The sequence below is a fragment of the Myotis lucifugus genome, unplaced genomic scaffold (genome assembly GCF_000147115.1).
Source record: "Myotis lucifugus unplaced genomic scaffold, Myoluc2.0 scaffold_176, whole genome shotgun sequence".
Lineage (NCBI taxonomy): Eukaryota > Metazoa > Chordata > Mammalia > Chiroptera > Vespertilionidae > Myotis > Myotis lucifugus.
Genome location: NW_005871224.1, coordinates 2,398,446 through 2,413,731, shown reverse-complemented (window position 1 = coordinate 2,413,731; position 15,286 = coordinate 2,398,446). Strand labels below are relative to the sequence as shown.

Genomic DNA, 15,286 nt, shown 5'->3' with positions numbered 1-15,286 from the left:
CGCCAGACGTCCAAAAGAGAGGGAAACAAAAAAGCCACTGCTGGAGGGGGTGGGGGAGGGCGTGGAGGAGGGTAGCCACCTCATTCCACATTTTGATTTGTTCTTTATTTTTTATTCACCATCTGAAACCTTTTCTGAGACCTCTTCTGACTCCCTCGCCTCTCTCCTCCTCCAACTCCACCCTCCAATCTGGCAGCCTCAAAGAAATTTTGTTTTAATGTGAATTCATTATTAACATTTAAAAATTGGGGGATTGCATATTTTTTGTTGTTGTTCATCCTCACCCAAAGATATTTTTCCATTGATTTTTTTTTTTTTTTTTAGAGAGAGAGTGGAAGGGAGCGGGAGAGACAGAGAGAGAGAAACATTGATGTGAGAGAGACACATCCCACATGCACCCTGACCAGGTCTGGGGATGGAGCCTGCAACTGAGGTACAGTCAAGGGGGCATTGAACCTGGGACCCTTCAATCCACAGGCCTACACTCTATCCACTGAGTCAAACTGCTAGGGCAGATTGCACATTTTTAAAATCTGAATTTCTAGCATCTCTTTCAAAATAAAATGGGTGCTTAAAAAAAATGGGCCCTTTGGTAGTCTTGGGCAAGAACTGCCCTGAGGCAAGAGTGGGGTCTAGGGGAAGGGCCTGCCCCATTAAAGGAGGCCTGAGTCTGGGTCCCTCATCCCATGACACATTTAAACGCAGCTCCTTCTTAAACTCTGCTCCAGCCACACTGTCCTCTTAGCTATTTCTAGATACAGCCAACTCCTTCCCACGGGAGGACCTCAGCCCTGTCCTGGACTCAAACTGCTCTTCCACAAAATAAGCTCAGGACTGGAGCCCTCCATCTTTTCTGAGACCTCTTCTGACTCCCTCGCCTCTCTCCTCCTCCAACTCCACCCTCCAATCTGGCAGCCTCAAAGAAATTTTGTTTTAATGTGAATTCATTACTAACATTTAAAAATTGGGGGATTGCACATTTTTTGTTGTTGTTCATCCTCACCCAAGGATATTTTGAGTTAAGATAAGGTCCTAGGATGGGCCCTAATACTGGTGTCCCGATAAGAGGGAAAGTTGGACACAGTCACACAGGGAGAAGGCCCTGTGAAGACAGAGGTGGGGTGATGCGTCCACAAGCCAGGGAAGGCCAAGACTGCTGTCTATAACGGGGCCAGGAAGGGCTCTCTCCTCAAGGAATCGCAGTTTCTGAGCCAGGTGCCCACCTTAGTCCAATCATCCCTGGCAAGTAGGTGGAGTAATCTGGTATAAACATGACCACCTAGGGCCACCGCTCCAGAGAGCATAGCGAGGGGACTTTTAAAGAACAGAGAGGAAGAGAAAGGAATCCATGCAATGGTGATGGTGTGCCCCAGACTCCCAAGAGCTAAATCCCTGGGCAATATGCAATACATATTTATTGTGCATCTACTCTACTCTACTTAACCCACATAAAGATTATGTGTTGGTAAGGTACGTTTATTACAGAATGGAGAGCCCAGATTAAGTTCAAAACAAGTTCAATTGTCCCTGCCCTAGGGAGGCTAGAACCCAAAAACATTAATAGACCTGAACAAATTTTTATCACCATGAATATAATTCTTTTTATACAGCTTTGTTCTTTTTTAAAAATATATATATATTTTATTGATTTTTTACAGAGAGGAAGGGAAAGGGATAGAGAGTTAGAAACATCTATGAGAGAGAATATTGACCAGCTGCCTCCTGCATGCCCCCTACTGGGGATCGAGCCTGCAACCAAAGTACATGCCCTTGACGGGAATCGAACCTGGGACCTTTCAGTCCATGGCTCGATGCTCTATCCACTGAGCCAAACTGGTCAGGGCTACAGCTTTGTTCTTAAACATTCTACTAGAAATTTCCACAGGAAGATCCTAAAGGCAATGAAAAAAATGATATAATAATGACAATAATAATATTTGCTAATATTTACTGAGGAGCTAGTCATATTCTTGGCACATGCTAAGCATTTTTACATTCATTTTCTTATTCAAAAGGAAGGTATTATTATTTTATTATTTTTATTATTGTGCCTTTTTATATATGAGGCTGATGCATAGAGAGAGTGAATTACTTGTCTAAGTCACTAGACCATCCATTCATGATAGATGACTCAATGGAATAGACATAAGAAAAGTGAGAGCATGCTGGGCCAGAGTGGCTCAGTTGGTTGAGTGTCATCCTGTACCTCGAAAGGTTGCCGGTTCAATTCCCAGTCAGGACACATACCTGGGTTGCAGGTTCGATCCCCAGTCCAGGCACCTACAGAAGGCAACTGATCGGTGTTTCTCTTTCCTCTCTCTCTCTCTCTCTCTCTCTCTCTCTCTCTCTCTCTCTTCCTCTCTCGCTGGTACACTATGACAAAGCCACTGTCATTTGAATATCCTTGCCCAGATCTATCCAAGCCATTTGTAACAGTCCTCTACGTAACACTTCAAGGCTGAAAGACTATGGGAAAGTAGAGACAAATCCAGTGCATCTTCAGAAACAATCACTAAGTAATGAGTGTGCAAATATTTAGTCAGAAAGTATCAGACAAATGATCATTCTCTGACTTTATATTTAATTAGAAATTGAATCATGGAAACGCCAAGTTTATTGTACATGAAGAAAAAATTCAAATGAATAATATTTGTCTGGTTTGCTAATTGGAAATCAGCCAGTCCTTGCACCAAGCAATTATAAACAGACTTTAATTGCCTGGCTGGATATGAAAGGCAAACCTGCCCTGAGTATAATGCTGCTGCTGGTATTAGTTTAGTAACATTAGTAGCGTTTAGTAACAGGTGCAAGGATTAGCACCCACCAGCCAGCTAATCTGGCAAAGGCAATCTAAAACCCAAAGAAACAGGACATAATTATAATTTATAAGGGATAAAGGCTTAAAATGTGTTTCTGAACACTAAACTAATGCAATATAGCTCTTTTTTACAAAGTGGGTGGCAGTCTAGGCAGTACTCCTGCCCCTTAGGCAATGTAAATTGAAAGGCTCTGAAAAATATATATTCTTTGATCCAAAAGTTTACATCCAAGAAATTATTTTACAGTATTAAGGAAACCTTCAAAGACCTGGTTATAAAAATGTTCATTATCATGTTGTGTAAAATAGTGAAAAGCCTCCTACCCCGAGGTGTGGCTGTGTGGCTCAGTGAATTGGGCATAGTCCCATGCACCAAAATGTTGCTGGTTCGATTTCCAGTTAGGGCACATGCCCGGGTTGCAGGCTCAATCCCCAGTCGGGGGTGTGCAGGAAACATGTTTTGCTCTCACATTGATGTTTCTCTTTCTCTCCCCCTCTCCCTTCCTATTTCTCTAAAAAACAATAAAAATATTTTTAAAAACCTCCTACCATGAGAAATTGGTTTCATCAAACATAGAACATCTATACAATGGGTACTACATAGCTATGAAAAAAGATGCTACAGAACTAGACACCCTGGCGCATAACAAAGTTATGTGACTTGAAGACACTTGAAGATCTAGTTATAAGAATGTTTTTCCAAAGAAGATATGCAAATGACCCACAAGCACTTGAAAAAATGCGTAACATCACTAATCATTAAAAATGCACATCGAAACTGCAAAGAGAGACACCACTTCATATCCATTAGGTATGCTATTATTTAAAACAAACAAGCAAAAACAGAAAATAACAAATGTAGATGAGGATTTGAAATTGGAACCCTTATGCACTATTGATGGGAATGTAAAATGGTGTAGCCATAGGTCGGTACTCAACCACTGAGCCACACCAGTCGGACATAATTTTTTTAATTGTGAGATTTTGCTTTCTAGTTTTTCTATAATGAACACAAATTTGTACAACTTTTTTTAATTTTTAATATATTTTTATTGCTTTCAGAGAGGAAGGAAGAGGGAGTGAGAGATGGAAACATCAATGATGAGAGAGAATCATTGACTGGCTGCCTCCTGCATGCCCTCTACTGGGGTTCAAGCCTGCAACCCAGGCATGTGCCCTTGACCGGAATCGAACCCGGGACCTTTCAGTCCACAGGCCAACGCTCTATCCACTGAGCCAGACCGGCTAGGACTGTTCAACTTTTAATATTTAATATAATACAGATATAGGATATAAAATTAGCCAGATAAAAGAATCTCAAAAGATAGTTTGTAAATGTGTTACTAATAAAGACTTGAGAAATACCAATTTTAATAAAGTGATTAGGGAATATCATCCACCTGAGAATTAAAAAAACCTAATTAATTATTCATCCACTGTGTGCGAGGCACAATTCAAGCCCTGAGGATGCAATATGTAAATGATAGAAACAGTGCCTGTTTTCGGGGATTAGTGGAGAGAGCTATCCCAGGAAATAAAGCGGTGATAATTTCAGATGAGAAAGTGCTATAAAAAATAAAAAAGAGTAATTAGATAGAGAGGATCTAAGGAAAGAGACAAGGCCTCCTTAGATAGTGTGTTCAGGGAAGGCCTCTCTGAGGAGGTGATATTTGAGCCTCAGCTCATATGATAAGCAGCCAAGGAAAGAGGATTCTGGGCGTGGAGCAAGTGTAAAACCAGGCTCATTCAGAGTGGTTCTCAGCCTTGACTCCACTTCAGAATCACCTGCTTTAAAAGAATATCGACTCCAGTCCCACCTAGAAAAAAAGAATCAGAATCTCTGGGGGCTGGGGAGTGCACCTAAACATGAACACATTTGTATATTTTTGTGGGGAGGGGATCAATGAGATAAAAAAATGGGACATCTGTAATACTTTCAACAATAAAGATAGATTAATTAATTAATTAATTAATAGCAAAGAAAAAAGACATTTGTATTTTTTTCAAAATCATTTTCTAATATACTAACAATAAACTTGTAGGCACCAAGACTAAAAATACAATGCCAGGCCCTCTCTTCCTTTCTCTCTCTCTCTCTCTCTCTCTCTCTGGAGCATGCCCACACCATTCCCCCTCTTCTTCCCTCAAGGCACATACCTTTGCTCTCTCTCTTTTCTAAGCTCCAAGGGCCCTTCTCTTGCCTCTGTAACTTGTTTCCTGAGCTCACACAACCCAGCTGGCTCATTTTTTTTTCTTTTTGTTTTTGGTTAATCCTCAACTGAGGATATTTTTCCATTGATTTTTTTTTTTTTTTTGAAAGTGGAAGAGAGAGGGAAAGACAGAGAGAAATGTGAGAGAAACACATTAATTGTTTGCCTCCTGCACGAGCCCTGACTAGGGCCCGGGCCAGGGAGGAGCCTGTAACCAAGGTACATGCTCTTGAGCAGAATCAAACCTGGGACCTTTTGGTTCGCAAGCCGACCTCTATCCATTGAGCCAAACTGGCTAGGGCTTGACTCACTTTTTCTACCTCTGTGGCTTTCAAAATAAAATTTCACTTGTATTTGAAAAAACAAAACAAAACAAAAATAATACCATTTACAATAGCTAATAAATAAATACTTAAGTGCAAATCTAACAAAACATGTACAGAACTTATATACTGAAAACTAAAAAACACCAATAAGAGAAATCAAACAAAATCTAAATAAATGGTGAGACATACCATGTTCATGGATTGGAAGGCTCAACATAATATCTATGTAAATTCTCCCAAACTGATAAACAATGCAATTCCTATCAAAATCCAAGTAAGATTTTTTAATAATATATATAGTTATCCTAAGCTCTATATGAAACTAAAGTAGCTAAAACAATTTTTAAAAAGAAGAATAAAGAGAGGAATCAGTCTACCTAATATAAAGACTTATTATATAGCCACAGTAATTAGGACTCTGTGGTATTGGTAAAAGGATAGAAACACAGATCAATGGAACAGAATAGAGAATCCAGAAATAGACCTACACAAATAGGCTGAATTGTATTTGATAAAATTGTAAAAGCAATTCAGTGGAGGAAGAATTGGTACTGAAGCAACTGGATATACAAAGGCAACACCAAAAAAAACCACTTCAACATAAAAGCTAGCATGAGAGATCCTTGTGATGGAACTAACTTAATTTGTCAGTATATCCTTACTAGAGGCTTGCCTGTGCCTCAGGCTGGCCCTGGGCGGCTGGGGGGCTGAGGGCAGGTCCAGACACACCGCGTGCCTGCCACACCCCCAGCGGGGCTGAAGGACTGGGGGACTCCACTGGGGCTGAGAGGACTGGGCACTGCCATCTTATGGCTATGGGTGCCACCATCTTTGTGACGGCATGACAGTTAATTTGCATATTTTCTCTTTATTAGATAGGATAGATTGTGAAGTTGCATGACAGTTTTGTCTGTATTCTTCAAAACATCAATGACATTAAACCCGTAGAGAGACCATAGAACTGCTCTACATTAAAAAAGATTAAAGAGCCCTGGTTGATGTGGCTCAGTTGGTTGGAGCATCATCCTGTGCACTGAAAGGTTGCCGGTTCAACTCCTGGTTAGGGCACAGACCTAGGTTGTGTGTTCATTATCTGGTCGGGGTGCACGTGGGAGGCAGCCAATCAGTGCTTCCCTCTCTCTCTCTCTCTCTTCACCTTTCTCTAAAATCAGTAAAACGTATCCTCGGGTAAGAATTTTTAAAAATTATAATTTAAAAAGGGATTAAAGAGACATGATAACCAAATGCAACATGATCCAGAATTTTCTTTGCTATAAAGGACATTGTGGGGCAATTAGTGACATTGAATGACATTGTATGTTAGATAGTAATATTTTATCAACATTAATTTCCTAATCTTGATATGGCATTGATTTTAAGATACACACATGTTGAAGTATTTACTGGTAAAACATACTCTATATCAATTCAGAAAAAAATTATGTAACATTAGATAGAGAATAATAAAGCAAATGTAATAAAATGTTAACTTTTGAGGAATCTGGGTGAAAAGTTTCCAGGAATTTCTTACAGTACTCATAACTTTCCCCATAAATCTAAAAGGGCAAAAACAATATGGGTCTGGGGTCTATGCTGAATCTATGAAGCCTCTGCCACATGGTTGTGATCTTGTGAAAGTTGTTCACTATTTCTGTGCCCAGTTTCCTCATCTGCAAGAATGAATAATAGGACTTATCTCATAGGATCCTAATAAACTTTACGTGAGTAGAAAATTGTAAAATTATTAGAATACTACCTAGTATATAATGAATGCTCAATAAATATTCGTAACTATTATCTTGGTTTAGCCCTAGCTGGTTTGGCTAGGTAGATAGAGCGTCAGCCTGTGGACTGAAGGGTCCCAGGTTCACTTCCCGTCAAGGGCACATGCCCGGATTGTGTGCTCAGACCCCAGTGGGAGGTATGCAGGAGGCAGCCAAATATTGATTCTCTCTCACCATTGATGTTTCTATCTCTCTCTCCCTCTCCCTTCCTCTCTGAAATTAATAAAAATATATATTTTTATAAAGTATTATCTTGGTCTATTTGACATGCATGCATGGATAGATGGATGGATGCATGACTGCATGGATGGGTGAACACATGCATAAAATCAAGTAATCACAGTTTAAAGTACACTTCTCTATATAGCAGAGAATTGTTGAGCAAGCCAACACAGAATTCCAGCCTACTTGGCCATAACATTTCTCTAGCTACATGTATGAACTGACATTTTTCTTTCATTCTTTTTTTTTTTAATGCCAGTTCCACCCCCCTCCCTTTCACATTGAGGGGAGGCAGTTGCTACTCCATTTTTCTTCCTTTATCAGAGTCTTACGATTTTCATAATTATGAATCAATCCTTGAATAAGATCATCTCTGAACGACTCAACAAAAATACACAAAGCCAACTCACCAGACCCTGAACCACCAGAACCACTTGCAGGCATAGGTTCCCTTCTCGGCTCAGTCTCTGCGGGGAGCCCCCTGGAATTCAATGAGGACAACAGTGTGTTATGAAAAAAGGCAACAGGATCTGTAGCACTAGTGCCACTGTGTCTTGTTTATCCATAAATAATGTCTAAATGAAATGTAGCAAGTAAATCTAAATTAGTAATTTTAGATGCATGGAAAGTAGGGAGAATTCCACAATTCAAAAGAGACCCTGCAGTGATTACTTTTCCTGTGATCATACACACACATACACATATTAAACCCTGATTGACTAATTTTTTGTTGTTATTGTTCAATTGAGGTTTCTATTATCTTAGTCCAATCATCTCAGGGTCACCTGGGACAAATCTGTAGACCATAGAGTCAGGAGTATTGACTTGTTACAACAAGGGGATGACACAGCAGAGGAACGGTGGGATAACTCACCAAACAAAGGAAAAAGTAGCATTCTTATCAAATTTAGGGAAAGCGTAGAGTCTGCGTGAAATTGACATGAAGCAGGTTTTTGATAGGCTCAGAGCAAAGTAGGGCTCAAGATCAGGTCTGGACGGCAAAATACACCCAGGGTCCTGTTGCCTTGGAAACTATAGTTACGCTAGATATGGACTGTCCTGTTTAGAAACCTCTTATCTGATACGCTGCTCTGGGTTGGCATTCAAGGCAGCTTCTCTGTGTCAAAGTGACTTAGATCCCCCAAATAAGAGTGGGATGTTCTTATTGGTATAGTTTCAAACAATAAAGTTTCTGCTTGCCGATGACTTTGTAGGACAAATTTTCTCAATTAGTAAAAAGGCAGTGCTTACTCAAAGGAGATAGTCAGAACAATTTACAATGGCTTTATCTCTGTTAGCCCAGTCTGATGAAGAGTAAACCACTGATTTCTCAGGACAAGCTAATTTCTTCTTTCTTACTATATCTATCTATCTATCTATCTATCTATCTATCTATCTATCTATATATATATAATTGATTTTAGAGAGAAGAGAGAGAGAGAGAGAGAGAGAGAGAGAGAGAGAGAAAGAGAGAGAGAGACCCGCTGCCTCCTGCATGTGCCCTGATGGGGAATCGAACCTGCCATATTTTGTTGTATGGGACAACACTTCAACCAACTGAGCCACACCAGCCAGGGCTGTCGATATATTTTTTGCACAAAGTAGGGCATTTCATTATACTCATTACAGTTACTATAAGCACTCTGAAACTGACAGGCTCAGAAAAAAATCCAGCAAAACCAGGACATGGCATAGGACCAAATGAAGTGGTTGCTATCATCAAATAGATAAATTTTCAGCCTACCTGTAGAGCTGACTAATAATAGTGTCAATTAAGGTTGTTGCCACAAGAATGACTTGATTCCTCAGTGTTTATGAGATGATTACACTGTAATTGTGGCTACGCCTCAAGATTCACATATGTTATTTATGTAGGGAGCAGTTTATCAATAGTCTCAACGATAACCACTCTATAAAATGTTATTTCCAAGGATTTTCATCTTCAGTAATGCATTCTGTCTGCCAGAGAAGTAATTCAACAGCATCCACCCTGGACAGAGACTAGGAAAGGTGTGTGGACATCAAGTTGGGGGAATTTTTAGACTAGGAATCCTCCACCCTTCCTGCTGGCTGTGGTGACTAAAAAAAGGTAGGGAGGCAACGTCAAGATCTTACTGCCTTATTTTTTTTTCTTTTATCATTCTTATTGTGGTAAATATATTGTGGTTATTTGGTAAATAACCAAAATCTGTCACTTTTAAGTATACAGTTCAGTGGCATTAAATTTATTCACATCATTCTGCAACCATCACCACCATCCATCTCCTCAAACTGAAGCTCTGTACCCATAAACAGTAGCTCCCCAACCCTTACTCCCCGCAGCGCCTGGCAATCACCATTCTGCCTTCTGTCTATATGGAATCTGACTATTCAAGGCATCTCCTAAAAGTGGCTTCATATAGTACTAGTATTTGTCCATTTGTCCCTGGCTTATCTCCTCAAGCATAATGTCTTCCAGGTTCATCCATGTTGTAGTGTCAGAATTCCTTGTTTTTTAAGGCTGAAAAATATTCCACATTTTGTTTATCCATTTTTCCATCAATAGACATTTGGGTTGCTCCTACCATTTGGCTATTGTGAATAATGCTGCTATGAATAAGAGTATGCAAACCTCTGTTTGCATCCCTGCTTTACCTTGTTTTCAGTATAAACCCAGAAGTTGAATTGCTGAATCATATGGGTTCTATGTTTAATTTTTGAAGAATCACCTTACCATTTTCCACAGCGACAACACCATCCGACATTCCCAGCTGGGAACCCATTCCCAGCAAGGGTTCCAATTTCCACATGCTTGCCAACACTTATTATTTTCTGGGTGTACTGTTTCTGGGTATATAATCCTGGGTATGAGGTAGTTTCTTACTGTGGTTTTGATTTGCACCCTAATAATTAGTTATATTGAACATCTTTTCATGTGTTTATTGTACATTTTGTATATCTTCTTGAGAGAAATGTTTATTCAAGTCCTTTGCCCATTTTTAAACTGGATTGTTCTGCCCTGGCCGGGCAGCTCAGTTGGTTAAAGTATCACCCCAATATGCCATGGTTGTAGGTTCAATCTCCAGTCAAGACACATACAAGAATCAACCAATCCTATATAATAAAAGGCTAATATGCAAATTGTCCCCTCGACTGGGAGTTCCACCAGAGTTCGACCAGGGGGCAGCCCCTCCCCCAGCCAGCCCCGCCCCTGATCGGCCCCCCATCCTGATCGGGGCCAACCTCCTGTGTGTTCCTCCCCCCATCAGCCCTGATGGGTCAGGCCAGCCCCCACCCATGCACAAATTCGTGCACTAGGCCTATAGTGAATATATAAATAGGTGGAACAACAAATCAATGTTTCTCTCTTCCTCTCTCTAAAATCAATAAATAGAAAATTTTAAAATAAATAAATAAACTGGATTGTTTTTGTTGCCATTGTTGAGTTATAGGAGTTCCATATATATTCTAGATATAAATCACATGTCAAATATATGAAGTTATAATATGTTTCTCCCATTCTGTGGTGTTAAAATAATTTTTTAATTTGTTTATATATTTTTATTGAGGAAGGAAGAGGGAGAGAGAGATAGAAACATCAATGATGAGATAGAATCATTGATCGGCTGCCTTCTGCATGCTCCCTACTGGGGATCAAACCCACAAACCAGGCATATGCCCTTGACCAGAATCAAACCTGGGACCCTTCAGCCCACACACTGATGCTCTATCCACTGAGCCAAACCAGCCAGGGCTAAAAAATTTTTATAAGTCACAGAAAGAAATAGATCTTGAGTGGATGCTTTAAAAACTTACACAGTAGCCTAGCCAGTGTGGCTCAGTTGGTTACGTGTTATCCCATGCAGCAAGAGGTCTCTGATTCAATTCCCGGTCAGGGCACACACCTGGGTTTCAGGCTCCATCCCCAGTAGGGGGCATGCAGGAGGCAGCCAATTGATGTCTCTATCACTCTCTTCCACTCCTTTCTTCTCTCTCTAAAATCAATAAAAACATTTTTTAAATTTTATTTTATTGTTTAAAGTATTACAGATAGTAGTACATATGTCTCCTTTTTAAAAACATTAAAAAAAAAAAAAACCTACACAGTGGAGCCATGGTAACTTAGTAAATCCAATTATACATGCAAAAGGGAGAGAGAGATTCACTATTTAAATAATGGAGGAGTTTCTGCCCTCCATTCTCTTCAAAAAGCATAGGTTTCAGAGGGTGAGGCCAGAAGACACACCTGCTGGTCCCTGAGGCTGTCTCCATCCAGGGGCCTTTCAAAGTGTGAGCTCTCTGTGCTTAGCTTAATTCCAGTGTTTAGAACCCAGCTGTCCAATGTGGTAAGTCACATGTGGCTATTTAAATTAATTAAAATAAAATTATCAGGCCCGGGCCAGTGTGGCTCGGTGGTTGGAGCGTCATCCATTACAGGAAGAGGTGATGGGTTTGATCCCCTATCAGAGCATGTGGGAGGTGGTAGATCGATGTCTCTCTGTCTTTCGCTCCCTCTATCTCCCTCCCCCTTCCTCTCTCTAAAAATAAATAAATAGATAGATAGATAAAATAATCAGTACTGAAGTCTCTGTAGCCACATTTCAAGCATTCAATAGCCACAGTATAGATATAGAACATTTCTATCATCACAGAAAGTTCTAGTGAACTGCCTTGGTTTAGAAATATACATTTTGGGGTTACCTCATGGGCCCCTAACATAAGCCAAATACAGAACTAAAGAAACAAGAAGCACTTCCGCTGCTGGAGGGAAAGTGGGCGAAGAGTGAGACCTGGTGTGTGGATCCTCAGAGGGACGGACTCAGCAGACAGGCAAAGCCAAGTTTGATTCTACTCACTCAGGGACTTGGCTGTGATCTACATTATAGATCTGGAGGACTGTTTCTCAATGGAGAGTTGGGAACCCTAGGATAGAGGTTCAGCAGTGGTCGGCAAACCCTGACCTAGTGTGACAGTTGGACCACTGGCAACCAAATGACTTCGGATGCTTATTTTGAAAAGCAGAATCCCGGGCCTCACACCAGGCCTGCTGAGCCAGAACCCCCCCATGGGTGCCCAGGCATCTGCACTGTTCATTAAGTCCTTCAGGGACTCTCTTGTTGAACGACGTTGGAGAACACTGTTAAGAAACGGAGCTGGGAAGTTGAAGAAATTATATGCAGTAATGATGAAAAACAGCAGGTTATATGAACCAACATAGACAGCCTTTTTCATGTCCCCAGCTCACTGCTTTTGGGGCTCTTACTGGCTTCTAATAAGAGAGAGTGCGTTTACATGCATGCTGCACCATCCGCCCGGAGTGCCCTGCACTCCTTGTGGGCCCTGCAATACCTCATTCTTTAAAGCTCAAACTAGAAACCATGACCTCTTCCAGAAAGCCTCCCCAGCTGCCCATAGAATTATTCCCTCCTCTATGCTACTTCACGTTTTACTTTGTTGATTAAAGTGTTAGTAATAATTATTAACATATTAGTAATAGTAATAATTAGGTATGGAGCTCTCCTTATGGTATTCCAGGCTTTGTGCCAAGTGCTCCACCTGGATTAAATCCTTTTAACCCTTGCAAATAACCCTATGAAACAGACACTATTGATTTCCCCATTTTACAGATGGGGAAACTGTGGCACAGAAGTAAAGTCACTTGCACAACTAGAAGAACAAGAGCAGGAACCAAACTCTTCAAGGTCTTACATGAAGCCCTTGAGAGCATGTCTCATTCATCTACAGGGGCCTGGTACCCAGCATAATGACTGGCATATAGTAGGTGACAAGTATTGTTTGCTAAATAATTGAATTTTAATGGGACACTGATAGAGAACCCTTAATCTCCTTATCCCACCTTTTAACTGAAGATATGTTCATTCTAAAACAAGTAAGGGTAAAGGGTACAGGAGAGAGAGAAAGACGTGGGAAGATAGACAGTGTGTATGCCTTCACAACTCACACTCCGTCTTCTCTCCCAATAGCTGCTTTAGCAAGTTCTCCCTTCAATTACCCAAGTTACCTGCCAGTGCTGAGATGCCATAAGATCTCATTTGACTTAAGCCCCAGGCTGTCTCATGTATATTACAACAAATGCATCTTATCCTCCTATATCACTTCTTACAATCAGGCTGTAACTTAAGGCTCTGAGAGGAGCCCCATCTCTCTGCTTTAGTTCTTTGAGTATGTTTTCACTTCCTCTTTGCACATCAAATAATTGACTTGTTTTCCAGAAGGCCTGCAGAGAAAACTCAGAGTGGGAGACAGACTCATTATGTCCATCTGTTAATTGGCTTTCCACCTATTAAGGGCTGTGGGCCACTCCACAATTATTACCGTCCCTACTGTGCCCTTAGTATGAATTTTTATTTCCTCCAGTGACCTTTATCGCCATCTCAAAGCCAGACACCATGACCTTGATGCCTCCCTAGAAAGCAAACACAGCAGAGTTCTCTCATTGTCTGGGGCTGTTGCTCCCTCCCCCTGTTCTCTGGAACCAGATCCAATGTCAGCAGAAGGAGTTGCATTTACCGCTCCTTAAATTCCCTCTACAACTTTCTATAACATAAGCTTTGCCTCCTCATGTGTTCAGAGAGGACGCTCATCAGGACACAAGGCCGCAAAGGTCTGCTGCTGCTTCCCGAAGCCTAGAGTGACGCACGTGTTGGTTTTAGGAGGAATATGAGAAGATTGTGTGTGGTAAAGAGACATGGGACTAAGTAATGCCGAGTCACATAGTGAGACAGCCACTCTCTGGTCAACCACCCTTTTATTCACTTTAGAAGACAGTCTCAGATGAATTCTACTGTCTAACATATCTCCAATGCCTGCTAACCTTTGTTCTGAACAAAGCCAGAGTGGGCCTCCAGCAGGCCACAGGATCTGGCCAAAATGTAATATTATTCTGTTCCCTTTGTATATATTTTCAAAATTATATTTTTTTCATGGTAAGGGATGCCTGTTTTACATTTATTATAGCAATAAAGTTTCCTTTGAAAATAAATTTGGTGAAAAAACCTGTGTCAGTTTAAAGAAAAAGTGTGAAGTAAATTCAAATGACAAAAATGGGAGACCTGAAGCTTGCGACACACGATGGTGGCAGTTAAGGAGTCTTGGTAAGGGACCAGACTGGCTTAGGTTTGAATTTTGGCTCTGCCACTTGGTAGCTCTGTGACCCAATTATTTCAATTGTTTGGGGGGGATAATCCCCCCCCCCACACACACACAGAGTAGTTGTGTGGATTAAAAGAGGTGAAGCACCAAGCTCAGCATCTGACTCATAAAAGCAGCCCACTCCATGGGTGCTATTGACGTGACGGTTGCCCCGCCTACCTCCAGACGACATTCTGGTGTCTTGGTAAACACTCAGAAGGCCACCGTGTAAGGGTCCATCCCAGTCCATGCAAGCAACCCGGACAAGGATGTTTCCAGATCAGTCCCACACTGTGCAGGACTGATTCTCTGTGCCTGCACCTTCCCACTTCACTTCATCTCTTCCACCCCCATCTACTCGACCTTCCCAGTGTGGTCATCCAGTCAGAGACTCTCCCAGCTCTTTGTTTTTTTGTTGTTGTTTTTTCTTTTTAAAAATATAGTTGACATAAGATATTATAGTAGTTTCAGGCGTACAACACAATGATTCAACATTTATATACCTTCCGTTGTGACCACCATGATAAGTCTAGTCCCCACCTGTCACGGTACAAAGTGATTACAACATCATTGACTATATTCCCTATGTGTACATTATGTCCCCATGACTTATTTATTTTATAGCTGGAAGTTTGTACCTCTTATTCCCTATCACCTTTTTCACCCTTCCTCTCATTGCCTCCCCTCTGGCAACCATCAGTTTGTTCTCTGTATCTATGAGTCTGTTTCGGTTTTGTTTCTTTGTTTTGTTAATTGAGATTGGACTCTCCCAGGCCTTGACCCTCCCTCTTGAGT

The 15,286-nt window shown here is 41.0% G+C and overlaps 1 protein-coding gene across 3 annotated transcripts in view; it reads right to left on the bottom strand.

Annotated features, from left to right (window-relative positions):
• TNFRSF17 (TNF receptor superfamily member 17) overlaps positions 1–15,286 on the bottom strand; it is a 53,312-nt gene that overhangs the window by 32,446 nt on the left and 5,580 nt on the right. For all 3 annotated transcript variants that reach the window (XM_023760204.1, XM_023760205.1, XM_023760206.1), the window contains exon 2: positions 7,771–7,841. In XM_023760204.1, coding sequence (XP_023615972.1) covers positions 7,771–7,841 — 71 coding nt within the window. The remainder of the gene's footprint in view (positions 1–7,770; positions 7,842–15,286) is intronic.